This window comes from Podarcis erhardii (assembly GCF_964252035.2).
Source record: "Podarcis erhardii genome assembly, chromosome: 11".
Classification (NCBI taxonomy): Eukaryota; Metazoa; Chordata; class Lepidosauria; order Squamata; family Lacertidae; genus Podarcis; species Podarcis erhardii.
The window spans coordinates 12,823,315-12,843,403 of NC_138501.1; the positions used below are offsets into that span (position 1 = coordinate 12,823,315).

The window sequence follows — 20,089 nt, forward strand, 5'->3', positions numbered from 1 at the left end:
ACTTCTGGAGAAGTCCACTTTTTGTACTGCTTTCAGTTCCCTCATCACAGCAGCTTGGACATATAAAATGTTGGAAAATCTGTGCCCTTTCAGTGCAGATTTCAGTTTTGGAAAAAGAAAGAAATCTGGTGGAGCCAGATCGGGAGGATATGGAGGGTGGGACAACTCAGTAACTTCAGGAACAATTTCACGTGGAATATGCAATTCTTCCGCCATCATTCGGATGGACAAATGCCGATCCCACACCAATAACTCACCAACTCTGCCACCATTTGCCACTGTTCTGCTCATCAATGGTCACACAATTTGTGAGCATTTCATGGGTTTCCGATGCCGGCTGTATGTTCGAATATTTCTTGCTGTCTGATTTCTGTGACCATTCATCAAACTTTCCGGTCACACCGTGTATGATAAAGCTTGCATCTTACTTATTCACCAGGTTTCTCATACTGTAATACTGTACACGGTGACATTGCAAGGCAATAAGTGTTGCACTAGCTTGCCCATGAGTTTGTGGAATATCTCAAACAGATCTTTTTAATTCTGCTCATGGTTCTTTGGAGCGAAAGGCACCATGTAAGCTCTGATTCAAGCTGTGGATGTCCAATTCAAACATTGAGGTGTTCCAGCACAAATGCATTCTAACACTGGCAGGAACATGACTCATTTTAGATGAACATCTCCTGTGGGCATGCAACTAGATGAATATATGAAAAAGATATACAGTAGATAAACATATATTCATTCAATGCCAGGAAAATGCCCATATACTGGTGTCAGCAGCTCAGTAAGACTCAGAAAGTGTAGCATATCTAGAGCACTCTTACAGATTTGTTTTGCTGTGTGTGCCTAAAGGGAATTTAATGCCCTACTTTAGAACTGGTTGATCACTCGTTTCATTTTAGCAGACAAGGAATTGAATTGCTTTAATTCACTATGAAGGGGTGCAACACGTTCAGAACAAGATTTGTTCAGAGTGACTAGCCAGATGACATCTACTTGTCCATTTCAATTTTACAGAAGGGCTATGAAAACACTGTTCACTTTGCAGAAGTATCTCCCCCCACCAATCCCAGGGGAAGGTTGCGAGTCAGAAAGAACAGCTTTGTAAGACGTGGTGCAGCAACAATTACATCTGTGCAGCGGTTTTCCTTGCACAAAGTCACATTGCTCTGGTTTCTGCAGCAATTGAGTCTGTTGTGAGTTTGTCTTTTAAACATCGAGGGGAACGGACTCTAAACAGCAAAGTGTGCAGATACAATGAGAGCCGAGAGAGTCTTTGACCTACATGTTACTCTCAAGCTTTCAAACATCTGCAGTCCTTGAAGAACCTATCTAGAGGTCTTAAAGTGCTAGTGCCATCACTGGTAGATATTACTGTCTAAAGAACACCAAGAAATCTACGTCTAAGGCGTCTGAGTCTAAGGCGGGGAAGTGCTGTTGCTTTACCCAACCACAGCAAGGTGTATACAAAACAGCAATTCTAGCTGCAACTGGAAACTTGTACAGGGCAAGAGATTGCCATTCCATACTGTTGATATGCAGACAAATTCTAATTTGATGCCCCTCACAACATTTTGTACTGCCTAAGTAGACACACCCTGAAAATGGTCCTCACCCATTTAAGCAACTGGTGCTTTTAAGCAACCACAGGCTTTTCCTGATGGTCATTTCTGCAGAAGCAATACTTCACATAGAGCACGCTGAATTCAGAACTAATACGTGGCCTTCTATCACTTCTCTTGTTTTCCTCTCAAGTGAAATATTTTTGGCCAAGAAAGGAACTCAGCATGGTAATCCTGTTTCATCCCTTACCATCCTGATTACCACTGACTTAACAGAGATGGCAAAGATGCTATCTATAATGACCATACTATAATATACTGCTTATCTCCAGTGGAATCAGAGTCCAATTAAAATCCTCGCATTACTCCATTATTTTTGTGAATGGTTCCCCCCCCCCAGTTTGTTAGATGATGTCAAACTCATCAGAAAATGAAGTGCTCTTATCTTAGGATGAGCAGAAAATAGAGCCAAGATGATCAGAGGCTGGAAGTGCATGATGGAAATACAGTGGTACCTCGCAAGACGAATGCCTCGTAAGATGAAAAACTCGCAAGACAAAAGAGTTTTTCGTTTTTTGAGTTGCTTCGCAAGACGAATTTCCCTATGGGCTTGCTTCACAAGACAAAAACGTCTTGCAAGTTTGTTTCCTTTTTCTTAAAACCGTTAATACCCAGGGTGCATTCAGGGGGTGCAGTTGCGACTTTACTTCGAGGAGCAACTCATAGCACGCGGTGTGGTAGCCTTTTTTGAGGTTTTTGAAGACTTTGGTGATTTTTGAAGCTTTTCCAAAATCCGTGCTTCGCAAGATGAAAAATTCGCAAGACGAAAAAACTCACGAACGAATTAATTTCGTCTTGCGAGGTACCACTGTATATAAAAGGACATGTGGAGAAAGTGGCAAGATTCTCCCACACCCCGGCTGTCATAATAAAAGAATTTGGGACTTTCCCCATTCCCAGCTGCTCCTATGGAAACCGGATATCCTGCTAGTAAGTGGTTGGGTTGCACTGGCTTGTCTGCTAATATTGCCCAGATCTGCCAGTGCCCCTTTCTCCTATGGGTTCTCGCCCTGTTTTAATAGTATTATACATGCTACCAAAGTAAGCACAGGTTCTCTCCCTGGTCAGCATTTGCAGTCTCAGAGGATGTGTATCAAGATGTTCTTATGTTGGCATCAGTGGCACCAAATCACTGTGCCATGGCATTTTTTACTCTGGGATGGGTGGGACCAGGTCTTTAGCAGATGCGGCGCCGGGGTGCAAATATCTGCCCAGCGCCCCCAAATACCATGGTTAGTGCTGGGGCGGCCATAGCTGTGCACTGTCAGCCATCCAGGCGGGGCGCAACTCTCCCCCATGCCGCTGCGGGAGAGTGATCCCCGCAGAGGCTTGGGAGTGAAGTTGCGTGCCTGCCAGCCTTATGGTTGGCGGGGCACGGCTGGTGGGCGTGCAGGGAAAGGGGAGGCTGCCAGGAAAGCCACACAGCTCCCGCACTTGCTGGGGTGCCCCTGAGAGGCTGGTGCCCTGGCGCGACGCACCACTAAGCCCTATGGGAAAGACGGCTCTGGGTGGGACGTACCACGTAGCCTTTGAGGAGATCCTATTGGTGTGACACCTAGAAATACTTCGGGTAATTAGAGACTGATTAAGTGGAGGTTTTTTTCAAAAAATAGCAAGCCCCCCTCCTTGCTTTGCAAGCAATTATTTTAAGAAGTCAGCAACCTTGAATTGTGTGGAGATTTTGAAGACTGCAAAAACAGTGTACTGAAATATTCATTTAGACCATGCATTAAAGATAATTTTATATGCACAACATTTTAATTAAAATTAAAACCAGGAACAGTTACAGGTTAAGAACGGACCTCCGGAACAAATTAAGTATGTAACCAGAGGTACCACTGTATTTACATGCTGGTCAGCCTTCATCCATTAATAATTTGCTAGAATGTAAGATATTTGAGCAATCAAACACCTTTAATCAGTTGGCAGTCCCACCAATGGCATCTAATGCCGGCTGTGTTTATACCAATACCAAGCTGAATAAGATCACAGTTCAAAAGGAGTGACGCTACATGCACAAACATGCCCTTTTGGTGATCTCGCTGAACAGCCAAGTTTGAATCACTGGAAGTGGAGCTTTTACTGGCTGAAGTAATCTCAGAGCATTCAAAAAAAAGTATACGGTCCTTTAAATCAGTGTTTCCCAAACTTGGGTCTCTAGATTTTTTTTTGGACTACAATTCCCATCATCCCTGACCACTGGTTCTGCTAGCTAGGAATGATGGGAGTTGTAGTCCAAAACCTGCTAGAGACCCAAGTTTGGGAAAAACTGCTTTAAAGAGAGATTATACAGCAGAATTCATGTGGGGAGATTAGCAAGGAGACATTAGCCTAATAAAACACATCTGAGTTTTGAAATAAATTAACAGTCAATGCCCTTAACTGTAATTGACACATCCAGTTTTAAATTCTAATTAGAACTGCAGGGCAGGTGGGGGGCAAACCAGGATCCATACCAATGCAAATTGCTGTCCCTAGGTGCATATCAGTTTTGGGACAGGCATGATTTTCATTGGGACTATGGTTGCCGAGATTAAGCCATATTCCCAATCCCAATATCCTACCTGCAGCTACTATTCCCATTTAAAAATAAATAGACAGACTCATTAATAATGAGCATACACTGAACATCATATCCAGTTTGGTCCTAAATGCTGGACTGCAGTACTGTCCAGCATCCATTTTGGAGCCAAGGTACAACTGTACTGACATTATAGTTTTCTGAATTATGGAGAATGCTTCGAAACTTGTAAATAAATACCAGGGAGAGAATGCTGCAGGAATAGTTTTGTCCTATTCATTTGAGTAGGGAGCCACTTCCATCTGAGCTCTGTATATACTTAATTCCAGTGCCCACACATGGTCACAGAGTACATGCTTTCAAATGGTTTAAAAGTTAGAAACAAAATAAATCATTAGCTAAACTGAAATACTGCTAACTCTAGACAGGAAAAAGTTCTACAAACCACCTGAGAAAGATGTCTGGCTGAGAGAGCTTTTTAATATTATTTGCAAATATTTTTACATACCTCACCTTTCAATTAAAGTATGTGTTTGCAGATGACACGGAATTTTTCTACAAGTAAAAAATTCCAAAATATAGTACTGACAAATTCAGAGTTTTATGCTACATCTGACCACTGTGCAAGATATAGCTACCAATCGAATTGGTTATTCTTCATTGCATGTGAAATTGACTTGTTTTTAGGGGCAGCAGCTGCTTCACCTATTTTCCACAAAAATTATTAGAATTGAAGCACGGTACCAACTACAGATGACATTCTGCAGTATTCATTTTACAAGTACATAAAGTATATCCTAAGTCCAAGCAAATCACTTAGAAATAAATCACAGTAGCCCACTTTTTGAGAGAGAGCTTGAACTGCTATAGAAATCTCAAGCTCTGGAAGTGTATCCAAAAGGGAACAATGGCCAATTGTGCTACAGATGTATTGCATACATTGAAATATTCCATGAATGTTTTTTTTGCCTAAGTAGCAGCCCAATCCTCTTCCCCAAAGTTTCCATTTATCACAAACACCCAGCGGTCGATATATGATCTTAATATCATTTCATTAACTGCCAATGCAATTTTAAGTAAAAAGAATGAGAATATGTATCTGTCTCTCTGTGTATGCATACATACAAACACCCACACACCCACTAGATGTTTCTAAAATAAATGTGAGGCATTTTAACTTTAGTGTGTCCAAGCTGCTTAAACTGAATTGAATTATTTTAATGGCTACTGTCAAATATTCTATAGCAGGCTTCCTCAACCTTGGCCCTCCAGATGTTTTGAGACTACAATTCCCATCATTCCTGACCACTGGTCCTGCTAACTAGGGATCATGGGAGTCGTAGGCCACAAACATCTGGATGGCCGAGGTTGAAGAAGCCTGTTCTATAGGTATAATCATACCTTGGTTCTCAAACGTAATTGGGTATTTGTATTTATGTAATTGGGTATTTGACTGATTGATATTGGAATTGATATTATAATTTGGTATTGATACAATGAGGCATATATTGGATTGTTATTGAAAACTAATAAAAATATATTTTTTTTTAAAAAAAGAAGAAAAATGACTTTCAATGTTTTTGTAGTTCCTACAATTAAAAAATGTGGAAATGATTTTGGATTTTATCTCAGAAAGCTTTCATAAATCACATATGCACATTTACTCATATCCAAGCACTCTGTTTTGAAACTTTAGATGTTAATAGAAGACAATGTGCCTAAGAGTTAATCTGCACTTTCCTGAAACAAGCAAGGAAATAAGTAGTTTGCACAGCTCTTCTGGAACGCAACACCTCCAGAATTCAATAGAAGAGTTTATGTTGGGGATCTGTTTGTGTTCAGTTACGTGGCTGTCCAATAGCATTATCAAGTAATACAGCCCTAGAAGGACAAAACATTTAAATCAGCCCGAAGAGTTCAAAATTGACACTTTATTTTTAAAGATCTAGTAACTCCCCATTCTGGCATCTAAGGCATCAAGTCCTCCCAAAATTCTGTTCATTAAAGCTGGCATTTGGTCATTTTTATAGTGTGAACTGTGGAGGAGTAACTTGCTCACAGTCAAATATTAGCATCATTTTCAGAATATTCCTTTGTCAGGCTCTTCAAAATTGCATTCTCAGACAGTCTCAGCAGCAGTGCAGCTGAGGTTTCTGTTTTTGCAAAGGTTTGAAATTTTCAAAAAAACTGAAATCCATCTAGATAGTGTCTGAATGTAACCATTCACATTATGATTTCAAGTACTTTACAGTCCCTATTTTGCCTTCTGTATGTTTTCATCCAAGGCATGGTACCCCCACACACCTAAGTTTCTTGAAGGAGCATCTCCACCCCCATCGTTCAGCCCAGCCACTGAGATCCAGCTCCGAGGGTCTACTGGCGGTTCCCTCCCTGCAAGAAGGAAGGTTACAGGGAACCAGGCAGAGGGCCTTCTTGGTGGTGGTGCCCGCCCTGTGGAATGCCCTCTCATTTTGACTCAAGAAAATCACCGTTTTATAGTTCAAATTGGGAAAAATAAATACAGTAAATGGACAAAAATACAAAGATTCACAAAATGTTTAGGGGTATGTGTACCCCTGCGTGCCCCCAGAAAAAAGCACTGATTATTTTATTTTTTATTTTAAAAAAACATTTCCATTTCTACCACACCTTTTAAATCAGTTGATTTTAACTCTGCTCCTTGCTGATAAGTGTTCTTTGCTGCATTTCTCATTCATGTTTATTATTATTTTATCGCCTGATTGTCATGGGGTTGTAATTCAACTAAATCACTGTGCAAGCAGAACAAATTCCCCATGCGCAACGGAACTGCTGTCCCCCAATCTGTTGCAAAGGGTTGGGAGGAAAGTAGATTTGGGGGCCCACAGGATGAAAATATATTCCACCGTGCTCACAGAAGTTGTTCTGTCTACATAACAACTTAGTTGCACACAGCCCATGTATTTTAACTTTCTTCCAAGGGAACTCTGTGTGTCTTTTAAAGAGCAAAGTATAAATATTAGAAATAACATTTAGTTTGTGAATCACATAGCAACCACCTCTGTTCTGGCACTGAGATATGTAAGCCTGCATGTTTCTCCCTCCCTCCCTCCCGCTGTTGCTATGTCAGATGAGTATATAGCCACTGTCAAGCTTGATATGGACTAGTTTAATAGCACAATATGCTCTACACAAATCTGGTAATATAATAGTATTTAGAACTTCATATCTGGCATTAGAGCAAGAGATGAAACATGCCTTTGCCTGAGAGGCATATTTGTAATATGTACTCCTTTTCTTAGGTGCAAATTATTACAAGCCAGCATCTAGGAGGCATAAAAGGAAAATAGGCAAAGTTGAAGGGTACTCGTTTATATATAACATTCAGATTATATATGGGTGTGTGTGTGTGTGTTTCTATCTACATGCACTAAACGATATTTTCAAATCAGAACTACAGTATGAATGGAAAGAGGTGCGGCTGCTGTAAGTTTGTCACTTGTCACATCAGAGGACTGATTTGCAGGGCTGTCTTAAGAATACAGTGGTACCTCGGGTTAAGTACTTAATTCATTCCAGAGGTCCATACTTAACCTGAAACTGTTCTTAACCTGAAGCATCACTTTAGCTAATGGGGCCTCCTGCTGCTGCCGCTCTGCCGAAGAACGATTTCTCTTCTCATCCTGAAGCAAAGTTCTTAACCTGAAGCACTATTTCTGGGTTAGCAGAGTCTGTAACCTGAAGCATATGTAACCTGAAGTGTATGTAACCCAAGGTACCACTGTATACGGTGCCAGGGTGCAAAGATTCTCCTGGCGTCCCCGCCCCCCCCCCAGGCACACAGGAGGGCGGAGCCAGCCGGCCGTCTCAGTGTCTCGCTGGTTCGGTCACCCCCGAACTCGTGGCTCAGATCCACTTGCAGAAGAGCCGACCATGGCGCTCCGACCGACGGGCGGGCTCTTCCCCGGACTCAACTCTCGGGCCCCGGACTCTCGGCCTGGCACCCCTGAGAGCCCAGTGCCTGGGTGCTCCACACCCCAGCACCTATGGGTAAGACGGCCCTGCTGATTTGAGTCCAACCAGATACATCAAAAAGGACTTGTTCCACAGCACTAATGGAACTTAGGAATAGCCATTGTCAACACTATATTGGACAAAAGCCAGCAGGTTTGACTGCTTCTACAATGCAGCAGAGACATCACGATAGCCCACGTATGAAAATGCACAAGAAAAAGTGAATGGAACCAACATTACCGAACAATGGAAAGCAATGCAAAATTCATACTTACGGGCTGAGGCTGTTCTGCAATACAGCAGTTGAAACACAACCAGAACTCGCTCATTTTTGCTACCAGTTCAAAGTGCAAATACAGAGGTTAGGAGCGAGAGATAAAGCTCCAAATCTGTGAGATAGTATCTCCTCTTAGTACTTAGTCAATGTGCACAGGTCCCACAAAGGGGAAATAAAATCCGTCTTTTAAACTTTCCCCTGCAGTTCGCGTTGGCACCAGAGTAGCTGCTTTCTCTTTCTCTTCCCTCTCAAGATATTGGGCCCGGCATTACAGAAAACAATGTTCTACTCCAGCTTCCAAATTGTAACCTGGGAAAAGAAAAAGTAAAAATAAAATTCACAATGCTGGTTTAAAATCTGTTGCTCGGCACTTAGAACCTACTAGGTTCGAGAACATTCTAGGTTCTACAACATTATGCACCAGACATCATTCAATATAAAAAATAATCCGTTTTTACTCAGTAGAAAATAAATCTCAAAATACAGAGAATCAGAGCACAAACACTATATTACCTTTCTTCCTCTCCTATGAGTATTAAGGGCTTAACAGTACCCCCACCAAACCCACGCAAATAGTCTATACTTTCTACATTGTATTACAATGTGACAAGGGCAACGAAGTCCTCCTCCAGCTTTAAAAATATTCCTTTTTTTTCCCCTTAACACAATTAAGGTACTGACAGAGTGCCCCCTCCACGCCACCACTGTTTGTTCATACCACAAGCTCATTAAATAACCCAGCCTTGTTTAAGTGTGTTTCAACAACCTGGTTGGTGTCCGCATGCTGCCAGACGGGCATAATTTACAACTGCTATCCTGCTGCTTCAAGTAATAGTGTTTTTCAAAACGGAAAATAATATTTGAAGTATGAGCTGTTACCTTAAAAGGTTTTAAGCTCCTGGAGCGGAAAAACTGAGACACACAAAATTCCACCCATTCTTTTGTGAAATTGAAGGGCTAGTTAATCTCTAACCTGAAACTATATAGCAGTTACACTTTGAAAGGGCAATGAAGCATTACTTTGGTCATTTGGCATATTACCTCTTTTCCCAGCCTTGCCTTGTAAATCAAGGTCAAAATATATTACGCAGAAGACAGAGAACGCCAAAGGCACCATTGTGAGCCCTTTGTGAAATTCATATAATCGCGTGTGTCACAGCCACCCAGGTGGGTCCCAGCTCACGAGAGACCCTACTCCGTTATAGTTTACTTACAGGAAAAGTTTATTGAAGATAATTGCTTCTTTCACAGTTCAGCATTGTGGCTGTACGTCTGTCACGTTAGACCGCCGAAGTCCCCCTCTGACTCCTCCCCTCCTCCACACCAACTTAATAGCCTGGCTCTAGACCACCTCTTCCTCTCCTTTCTTTTCCGCAGGGTCTTTCTGCCCCCCTGGGTCCTCTCTTTCCGGGATTCGCCTGAGGCTGAATCCTCTGCCGCCTCCTGCCCCCTCCTTCTGGCTTTGGGGCCGGGCTCCTCCTCTGAACTTTCCCCACTTCCGCGCGCCTCTATGTTTGAACTTGGCGCGCGTACGTTGCTTTTGACCTTTCCTTCGTCCTCTCTACTGCCCCCTGTTCCACTCTCTACCCTTTCCGGCTGAACACCTTGCTCCAACCCCCTCTCTCTGTTTTCTCCTGTTCCTCCTCCCTCCGAGAGGCTGACAACTCCACCCCCTTTACTCCGTTCCGGCTGAGACCCCTCTGACAGCGTCTGTGCTTCACTGGGCTTTCTCCCCTCCTTTCCTGACTTTTCACAGCTTCTCTCTTCTCCTGCTTTTCGCCTGATCATGCTAGCTCCCTTTTGGGAATCCTCTGACTCACTGCTTAGGCTCATAGATTCCCTTCGAATTCCGTCATCTTCTTCCTCGTCTCTCTCTCCCTCCTCCCACTCGCTTTCCGTCTCCTCTGCCATCTCCTCACTTCTCCCAGAAACCCTGACATCCATCCCCCCCTCGAAGCCCCCCCTTCCCCCCTCCCGGTCGCTGGGTGCAGGTTGAGGGAAATGTGGTTCTTCCTGGGTCGGTTCAGGATACCGGGTGTCCACGTCAATCTTCTCCTCTGGCAGCTCCGTATACGTGTGTTCGAACTCGGGTTCCCCCCCTGAAGGCATCACAGTCTCTTCCTCCCTCACTGCTTCTCCTGGCGCTGCCTGCCAAGGACCTATCATCCACCTCTGACTCCATACCTCCCTCGGCTGATCCACCCACCAATAAGGGTTTGTCTCTCCCCCCCCCAGGCGGGGATCCCTGGTCGGGCTTGTTTTGGGCGTAGAGCCCTCGGGCGAGGAGAAACCCCCGAACGTGCTGCCCGACAAGGTGGGCGTGAAAAGCCAATCATCAAAATACTCCTCGGGCATGGGTTTGTGCGGAAAAATTGCATGAAACTCCTCCTTCAACAGGGGTTCGTCCAAAGCGTAACCCGGCACCCAGCTATTTGCAGAGACTGGAGTGCCTTCCCTGGCGAGAAAATATTCAACTCCCTCCTCCCCCCATCGTGAATCCAGTATCTCTGTGACCTCATTAAGAGGTTCTGGTCTTGGCGACTCCCCTCCCTCAGGCGCCCTTCTACGTGGCTCTGGAGGTGCTCCTGACTCTTGAAACCTGTGTGGGGCTTTGTAGGGAGTGAGCACCGACCTATGAAAGACCGGGTGCACCCTGGAGCCCTCCGGAAGGGCTAGGCGAAAAGCCACCGGATTGATCTTAGCCTCAACTTGATATGGTCCTAGCTGCCTGTGTTCTAACTTCTTTTTGGCCAACGACCTGGCCGGCATCGCGTGGGCTGCTAACCATACCCAGTCCCCAACCTGAATGTCTTCCCCCGCCCTTCTGTGTTTATCGGCTTGCACCTTATACGCCTGCTTTGCCAGCTCCAAATGTCTCCGCAGCTCCTCGTGCACCTCTTGCAACTCTGCTGCAAACTGGTCGGCATTTTGAGGTCCCCCCCCTTCAGGCGCTGTAAAGCTCGGGAAGGTTCTGGGATGACGTCCATAGTTCGCGAAGAAAGGCGTCACCCCGGTGGATGCGTGCTTCGTGTTGTTGTAGGCGAACTCAGCCATCGGCAGGTAGTCCACCCACGCCGCGGGTCGCTGGTTGGCGTAACACCGTAGGTACTGCTGCATGATCGCGTTGACCCTCTCCGCTTGACCGTTGGTCTGTGGATGCCTCGCCGACGTTAGGTTGATCTTGACGTGCAAGATGCCCAGAAGCTTCCGCCAGAAAGTGGAAACAAATTGGCGCCCCCTGTCGGACAAGACGGACTGCGGTAGTCCATGCACTCTGAAGACGTGATCGATGAAGAGCTTTGCGGTCTGTTCTGCCGTCGCCACCTTGGCACAAGGAATGAAGTGCGCCATCTTGGTGAACAAGTCCACAACCACTAACACCGCCGTCTTACCTCTGGAGCTGGGCAGGTCTGTAACAAAGTCCAACGCTACCCTCTCCCACGGTTGCTGCGGTGTCTCCAGCGGTTCTAACAATCCCGCCTGCTTCTGATGCACTGGTTTGGACCTCTGGCAGATATCGCACCTGGCTACGTAGTCCGCCACCTCTCCTCTCATCTGGGGCCACCAAAAGTCCCTTGCCACCAACTCCATCGTCTTCTCTTTGCCGAAATGGCCCGCACTCGGGGCATCGTGCAATTGTTGCAAAACCGTGGCGCGAAGCTCGTCGGTGGGCACGTAAAGGGCGCCCTTGCGAGTCAAAAGTCCATCCTGCAACTGAAACTCATTGTTGTCAGGCGACCCTCTGCGGAGCTCCTCCATCTTGGATTGTGCAAACTGATCCTCTTGCAGCGCGCGTCGCACCGCGTCCAGGTCGACTGCGATGGTAGCGCACGTCCACGCCTGCGGTGCGAAAATGTACTTTGCTGCGATTGGAGCTACTTCCTCCAGGTATTGAGGCTTTCGGGACAGCGCGTCTGCTATAACATTGGAGTCTCCAGGGATGTATTCTATTTTGAAATCGAAATCCGCAAAGAATTCCGCCCAGCGCATGTGTCGTTGGGTTTGCAATTTAGCCGTCCGCCAATACTCCAAGTTCTTGTGATCCGTGCGGACCTGCACCGTGTGCTTGGCTCCTATCAAGAAGTGTCGCCACGCTTTGAAAGCTGCATGAATGGCCAACAACTCCCTGTCCCATATGGTGTAGTTGCGCTCCGTCTTGCTGAGCTTCCGGGAGTAGAATGCACCCGGTCTCCAGTTGCCTTGCGAATCCTCTTGCAAGAGGACGGCCCCAACTGCTCTGTCTGATGCATCTGTCTCTACCCGCATGGGCCTGCCAGGATTCACGTGCAGCAGCTGCTCCTCGGAGGCGAAAAGGCTTTTAAGCTTCCGAAAGGATCGCTCTGCTTGTTCGGTCCAGACGAACTTCTTCTTCTTGGAACTGAGGGTGTCAGTGATTGCCGCCGTCGCGTTTGCAAAACCTTTAATAAACTTGCGATAAAAATTGGCAAAGCCGATGAACCTCTGGACCTCCTTCCGATTTCGAGGGCTCTTCCAGTCCAACAGCGCTTGGACTTTAGTCTTGTCCATGGCCAGTCCCTCGTCGGACAGCTTGTAGCCAAGGAAATCTACCTCTCTCACATCAAACTGGCACTTCTCCAACTTGGCGTACAGCCTGTGTTCCTTCAGCCTCTGCAAAACTTCCTTCACGTCCTTATCGTGATCCTCTGGCGATTCCGAGAAAATCAGGATATCGTCGAGAAAACAGACACACTTCTTGTAGAGGAGACCTGCCAGGACGTGATGCATGAATGCTTGGAAAACATGGCTGCCATTTTGTAGACCGAAGGGCATAACTCTGTATTCGTACGTGCCCAAAGGAGTGAACATGGCCGTCTTCCACTCGTCGCCCTTCCTGATGCGGATGAGGTTGTAAGCTCCACGTAAATCCAGCTTGGTAAAAATCTTCCCCCTCCTGACTGTAGCCAAAAGGTCGTCAATTTTGGGCATGGGGAAGGCCTTGGGCTTAGTTAGTCTGTTTATGAACCGGTAATCCACAATGAGCCTCTTCTGGGGCGTGTCTTTCTTTTTCACAAAGAAAACAGGACTGCCTCCCGCTGCTTTAGATTCCTGGATGAATCCGCGCTTGAGGTTGTGTTCTATGAACTCCCGAAGCTCTTGCAGCTCGTCTTCCGACATGGAGTACAGCTTGGCAGTTGGCAACTGCGCGCCTGGCACTAAGTCAATCGCGCAGTCGTAAGGTCTGTGAGGCGGCAATTTGTCAGCTTCCTTTTCGCAGAAAACCTCCAAGAACTCCGCGTACTTGTGAGGAACCGCTTGCACCATACTCAGATGCAGCTGCTGTTCGGCTTCTCCTCCTTGATCGGTTTGGATGCAATTCTGGGCGCAATACGATGAACAAAAGGTGATCTGCCTCTGGTACCAAGCAACCGCGGGACTGTGCCTGTCCAGCCAACTCATGCCCAACACGATGGGCGTGTCCGATAAGTGGGTGACATTGAAACTAATAAGCTCTCGATGGTCTCCAATTTGCATCATCATGGGAGGGGTTTGCTGCACCACTTGCCCCCCCAGCAACTTCCTGCCGTCTACCGTGACCACGTTCAGAGGCGTCGTTGCAGGCAGGAGCGCTATGTTATGCTGCTTGACGAACTCTAATCCCACGAAATCGGCGTTGCTTCCCGAATCGATGGTTGTTGGAACCTCGAGAAGTCGCCCATCAGGCAGCTGGAGTGTTGCTGTGAGTAAAACTGCTGGTTTGGGAGGTAACGGGTCCATGCGCTGCAAGGATGCTGGGGACTTCTCTACAGATCCGCCTGGCTGAGCCCCAGTAGCTCTGCTTCCAGCCAGGCACTGCAGTTTCCCTGAAGCTGCTCCTCTGATTGCACCTGTGCTGTCACAGTTGCTAGTGCTGCAGTGTGCTTCTGGAGCCTCTGGGGGCACTCTTTCGCCATATGGTGTGCACTGTCGCAGATGTAACACTTCCTGGTCCCTCTAGGAGGCTTCGCTTTGGCTGCAGCAGGGATGGGGCTCTGGGATGGCTTTTGAGCCCTAGCACCACCAATCTCCATTGGCTCTTCGCCTTCCTTCCCCATTGGTGAGGGGTGCGCACGGCTGAAATCCCTGTGCACAAAAGGGAGAGCTTTTGCTTGCGCGCGCGCTTGGGGCCCCCCCTCCTCGTGCCACGGACGTCCCTCATGTCGAATTCCTATAGCCAAAGCCCGTTGCACCACGTCTTCCAGGGTCTGGGGTCTGTCCCCCCTTGCGATCTCATCCTTGACGGAGGGGCTCAATCCCTCCCAAAAAAGATCCCTGACCGGTAGACTGTCCTTCGGCCAATCTAAGGCGGTGAGCAATGCAAAAAATTTAGAATGATATTGGCGTACAGTGGCTCTCCCCTGCCTCAGCCCGTGCATCTGCCGGCGCGCAATGTCCTTATCCACAGAGGATTGAAAACAAGCATCCATTGCCTTGATAAACGCATCTGCATTGCGACGGGCTGGTCCATCTTCGCGCCACAGATTGCGTAGCCAAGCCCTGGCCTCCCCATGCAGGTGCGAAACAATAAATCCCACTCTCTCCTCCTCATCTCTAAAATCATGACGGAGTAAATGCAGTGCATACACGACATCTGCCCTGAAGTTGGGATAGTCTTGCAAGTTGCCATTAAAATGCGAAACTAGGGCACCCCCCCTCCTTCCAAGCGCAATGCCCTCCGCTCTGGAGCCCGGGGTCCCCGCCTTGTCCGCATTTTCCCACCTTGCTTGCAAATCCTGGCACGCTTTCTCCAAGTCAGCATTCTTCTTCTGCGAAGCAATGACTGCCGTTGTGAGAGTGGTAATCTGATCCCGGAGTGCAGCCAGCTGTTCCTCAGCACTCATGGCTGCCCCGTTCGTGAGCTTCGCAAAAAAAAATTTTTGCTTTCAGAGAGAGGGGGACTTTCTGTCACAGCCACCCAGGTGGGTCCCAGCTCACGAGAGACCCTACTCCGTTATAGTTTACTTACAGGAAAAGTTTATTGAAGATAATTGCTTCTTTCACAGTTCAGCATTGTGGCTGTACGTCTGTCACGTTAGACCGCCGAAGTCCCCCTCTGACTCCTCCCCTCCTCCACACCAACTTAATAGCCTGGCTCTAGACCACCTCTTCCTCTCCTTTCTTTTCCGCAGGGTCTTTCTGCCCCCCTGGGTCCTCTCTTTCCGGGATTCGCCTGAGGCTGAATCCTCTGCCGCCTCCTGCCCCCTCCTTCTGGCTTTGGGGCCGGGCTCCTCCTCTGAACTTTCCCCACTTCCGCGCGCCTCTATGTTTGAACTTGGCGCGCGTACGTTGCTTTTGACCTTTCCTTCGTCCTCTCTACTGCCCCCTGTTCCACTCTCTACCCTTTCCGGCTGAACACCTTGCTCCAACCCCCTCTCTCTGTTTTCTCCTGTTCCTCCTCCCTCCGAGAGGCTGACAACTCCACCCCCTTTACTCCGTTCCGGCTGAGACCCCTCTGACAGCGTCTGTGCTTCACTGGGCTTTCTCCCCTCCTTTCCTGACTTTTCACAGCTTCTCTCTTCTCCTGCTTTTCGCCTGATCATGCTAGCTCCCTTTTGGGAATCCTCTGACTCACTGCTTAGGCTCATAGATTCCCTTCGAATTCCGTCATCTTCTTCCTCGTCTCTCTCTCCCTCCTCCCACTCGCTTTCCGTCTCCTCTGCCATCTCCTCACTTCTCCCAGAAACCCTGACAGCGTGCTTCCTCTTAATGCTGATTTTGGGTGGTCCTATACTTATCAGTTTGGAACGAAATGGGCCATAAAAAAACAGAGATAACCCATTCTGCATACAAAGTGAGCTCCCCAGGTATGCAGAAGTATATTACTTTGCAAATTAAAAATGAAAGAAACGGGGGGGGGGGGGGGGACCTGATCAAGACCTATGTTCCTTGCCTTCCAGCACCTGCTGAGAACAGCTGAGCTATGAAATTTTGTGGCTATTAGTCCTTTAGCATTACAGTGGTACCTCGGGTTACATACACTTCAGGTTACAGACTCCGCTAACCCAGAAATAGTACCTCAGGTTAAGAACTTTGCTTCAGGATGAGAACAGAAATCGTGCTCCAGCGGCGTGGCAGCAGCGGGAGGCCCCATTAGCTAAAGTGGTGCTTCAGGTTAAGAACAGTTTCAGGTTAAGAACGGACCTCCGGAATGAATTAAGTACTTAACCTGAGGTACCACTGTATATAGCACAGTGGTGGAAAGTTTCAGGGTGGTGGGAAAGAATGAAAAAAGTATCTCCTCCCCGCCCCACTTCCAAAACCTCTCTCCCCACCCCCTAAGCATCTAAATAGTACTGCAAGGCTCCTATTAGAAATTAGGATAAACATCATTTTGTTGGGGGGGAGCTCCTCTTGAATTCTGGTGTTTAAAGTAAGAACAAGTGTAATCTCTCTTGTGGGTGAGTACATTAGGACAAGCTGTAAACCATGGGTAGGCAAACTAAGGCCTGGGGGCTGGATCCAGCCCAATCGCCTTCTAAATCCAGCTCGCAGACGGTCCGGGAATCAGCATGTTTTTACATGAGTAGAATGTGTGCTTTTATTTAAAGTGCATCTCTGGGTTATTTGTGGGGCATAGGAATTCGTTTAATATTTTTTTTCAAAATATAGTCCGGCCCCCCACAAGGCCTGAGGGAGAGTGGACCAGCCCCCTGTGAAAAATTTTGCTGACCCCTGCTGTAAACTACTGTCATAATCAATGTACCATTGATATTTGAAGCATAAAAATGAAAGTCTTTTACAAAAATTTATACAAAGAAACACCACAAGGACGTCAGTAGTTGCCCAAGACATTTAACAAAGTGGACTCTTTTGTAGAAGATTGTGTTTTAATAGTATTAATTGTCTGCTGACAGGATAACAGACAGAAGTTATTTTAAGCAATGTTGCAACATAATAACTCAACTGTGTGACTGGATGATACATGCCTAAAAAAAACAAGGTACATTGTTGGTGACCACTGAACTCAGAACTAGTCCATGACCTGGATCTGGATGTTGATCTAGATCTAGAATGCGATCTCATCTGAGATTTTGGATCTAGCTGGTTCTTTTCACATTGATTCTTTTTCTGAAGGCATGAGATTGACAGTGACCGCAGAAGGTCTTTTGGTCAAATGGGGTGTCAGTGACCTGCAGCAGGAGTAGTAGTGTTACCTTCCATAGTTTAAGGAGACAAGCATTTCTGAAGGCAGGGGGCAATTTGTGGTTAAACCACTGTGCCGCTTGGCCTTGCCGATCGAAAGGTTGGTGTTTCGAATCCCTACAATGGGGTGAGCTCCCATTGCTCAGTCCCAGCTCCTGCCAACCTAGCAGTTCGAAAGCACACAGTGCAAGTAAATAAATAGGTACCGCTCTGGCGGGAAGGTAAGTGGCGTTTCCGTGTGCTGCTCTAGTTTAGTCATGCTGGCTTAGTGTGATGGCCTGGGATTCGGACTCGGAGGCTGAACCTGAGGGATCCCAGCCTGCAGAGGATTCCCCACCTCCAGAACCAGCTGAGCCAGGGCTGGGGCTTGAGCCTGAAGGGTCCTCACCTGTGCTGGATCCTCAGGTGCAGGCACCAGCTGTATCTGCTCTGGCTCCAGAGGTGATGGAGGACCCATTGCCAGCAAGTGCTCCACTCTCAGCCCCATCAGAGGGAGCTGAGGTTGCCTCTGAGTCTGGTAATCCTCCAGCCTCTCCTGAGCTGCAGAGCCTCAGGGCAGAGAGGCAGAGGGAACTAAGTTCCCGCAGGAAGAGTGCTCGCCTCCAGGCCAGGAGAGGCGAGTCACCTGTGGACCGGGGCTGCCCTATGCCTCGGGGCAGATAAAAGCCAGCCAGCCCCAGTCCCAGGTTGCGGGAGCAACATTGTTGGTAACCTCTTCCTGCTGGCACCCTGTCCTGCTCTTCAGCCAGAGTTCCTGACCTCACCCGACTCCCTGCCTTGGACCCAGCTTCAGCTTTGATGGACAGCCTCCATACAGCACCCTCGACCTGGGACTGGACTTGGACCTCGCCGCACGGTTAACCCTCGGGACCAGCACACTTAGTCATGCTGGCCACATGGCCTGGAAAAACTGTCTGCGGACAAACGTCGGCTCTCTCGGCCAGTAAAGCGAGATGAGCGCCGCAACCCCAGAGTCATTCGCGACTGGACTTAACTGTCAGGGGTCCTTTACCTTTTTAAGAAAAGACTGTGCTTCTTTCTTTCCTCCATGACTGCAAGAACCAGGCCCAGTCTGTTGACACCGGATGCTATAGAGAAAGTCTGAGCCAGCCACAGTTTGGTAGGCTGAGGGCCAACGCACACAACTGCCAAATGTGTGGCCAGCTACTTTTCCTTCTTGGCCCAGATTGCATGTTGCTTCTGGTGAATGGATCAAAGCTTTCGACGACTCATGCGAGAGATGGAAAATCTATCTCTAAATGTGTGTTTCCATCTGCCGGTTCCAACACCTGCAGATCAGGCACTCCAATTAATTCCTAGAACTTCCTGTATAAATACTGCCATGAAAGCACAGGTTTATTACATGAAGTATAATTAAGCTAAGTCGGGCGTATAATTATTACTGGATTTTTAAGCAAGGAATTTTGTGACAGTTCAACTAGTTTCTCTAGGTAAAAATTAATCTTTATTGTTTTTCGGAAATGGAGTTATTAAGCTGTTCGTGGGGAGAAAAAGTATTTTGAAACATTCTGGTTCTGAGCAAGTGAAGTGATGGTGGCTACACTCTTGGTGGGTTTGAGGAAGAAGGGGATCAAACATTCAGGACAAACTTTGCATTGCTCAAAAACATAGTGGGGAAGACAGTGTGCTTGTGTATTATCCCGGTGCTAACTGTTTATGAGGATCAAGAGAATGGGCCTTTTCTGTAGTGGCTCCCCAATTATTTTATTTTTTAACATTGAGCACAATAATTTATTTGGAATACCAGAGCTGAATCGAATTCGCAGCCTTTCTGTTTTTCTTTTCTCTCTCTCCTTTTAATTTTTTATTTTATTTTGACAAAGTAATAACCATAAATAAATAAGAATAAAAAATGTGCACCCCATCACAGAGACCATTCCTCTGTAACTATCCAACCTCCCAAAATTTCAATGCCTCTTGCGATGGTTTGACCCCTTTCCGTTTCAACAGTACAAATTCTACAAACACCTTCCATATGTCCACAAAATCATTTCTCCTGCATATTCCCCATCTTACCTTAATGGCACATGTTAATTTATCATTAATAACTATATCCCACACCTCTTTATACCATTCTTCCATTTTATATTCTGCTTGCCCCTTCCACTTCCTGTCTATAATAATGCATGCAGCTGTCAAAAAAATTGTGAACAAGTCCTTCATAGCCTGTGAACCTTCTACCTCACTGTAAATTGATAATAATGCTCCCCGATGGTGGAATTCTCTCCCCAGAGAGGCTTGCCTGGCGCCATCACTACATGTCTTTAGTCACTAGGCAAAAACATTCCTCTTTACCCAGGCCAATGGCTATTAAATTATCTATGGCCGGGGAAAGTGTGGGGGAAAGGACTGTTATTCTGATGACTATTTTATTATTAGGCTGTCTGTCAGTATGCTTTTTATTAAGTTTTTATTTCATTTTTAGCATTGATGTTCTGAAATGTTGTACACTGCCCTGGGATCTTCTGATAAAGAGTGGTACAGTCATACCTCCGTATAAGTCTGCCCTGT

General features: G+C 46.7%; 1 protein-coding gene across 4 annotated transcripts in view; it reads right to left on the reverse strand.

The window, feature by feature from the left end:
• Positions 1-20,089, reverse strand: part of CDC42SE2 (CDC42 small effector 2) — a 98,602-nt gene that overhangs the window by 24,707 nt on the left and 53,806 nt on the right. For all 4 annotated transcript variants that reach the window (XM_081880633.1, XM_081880631.1, XM_081880630.1 and 1 more), the window contains exon 2: positions 8,415-8,725. In XM_081880633.1, the coding sequence (XP_081736759.1) occupies positions 8,415-8,468 (54 nt within the window). In that variant the 5' untranslated portion in view covers positions 8,469-8,725. The remainder of the gene's footprint in view (positions 1-8,414; positions 8,726-20,089) is intronic.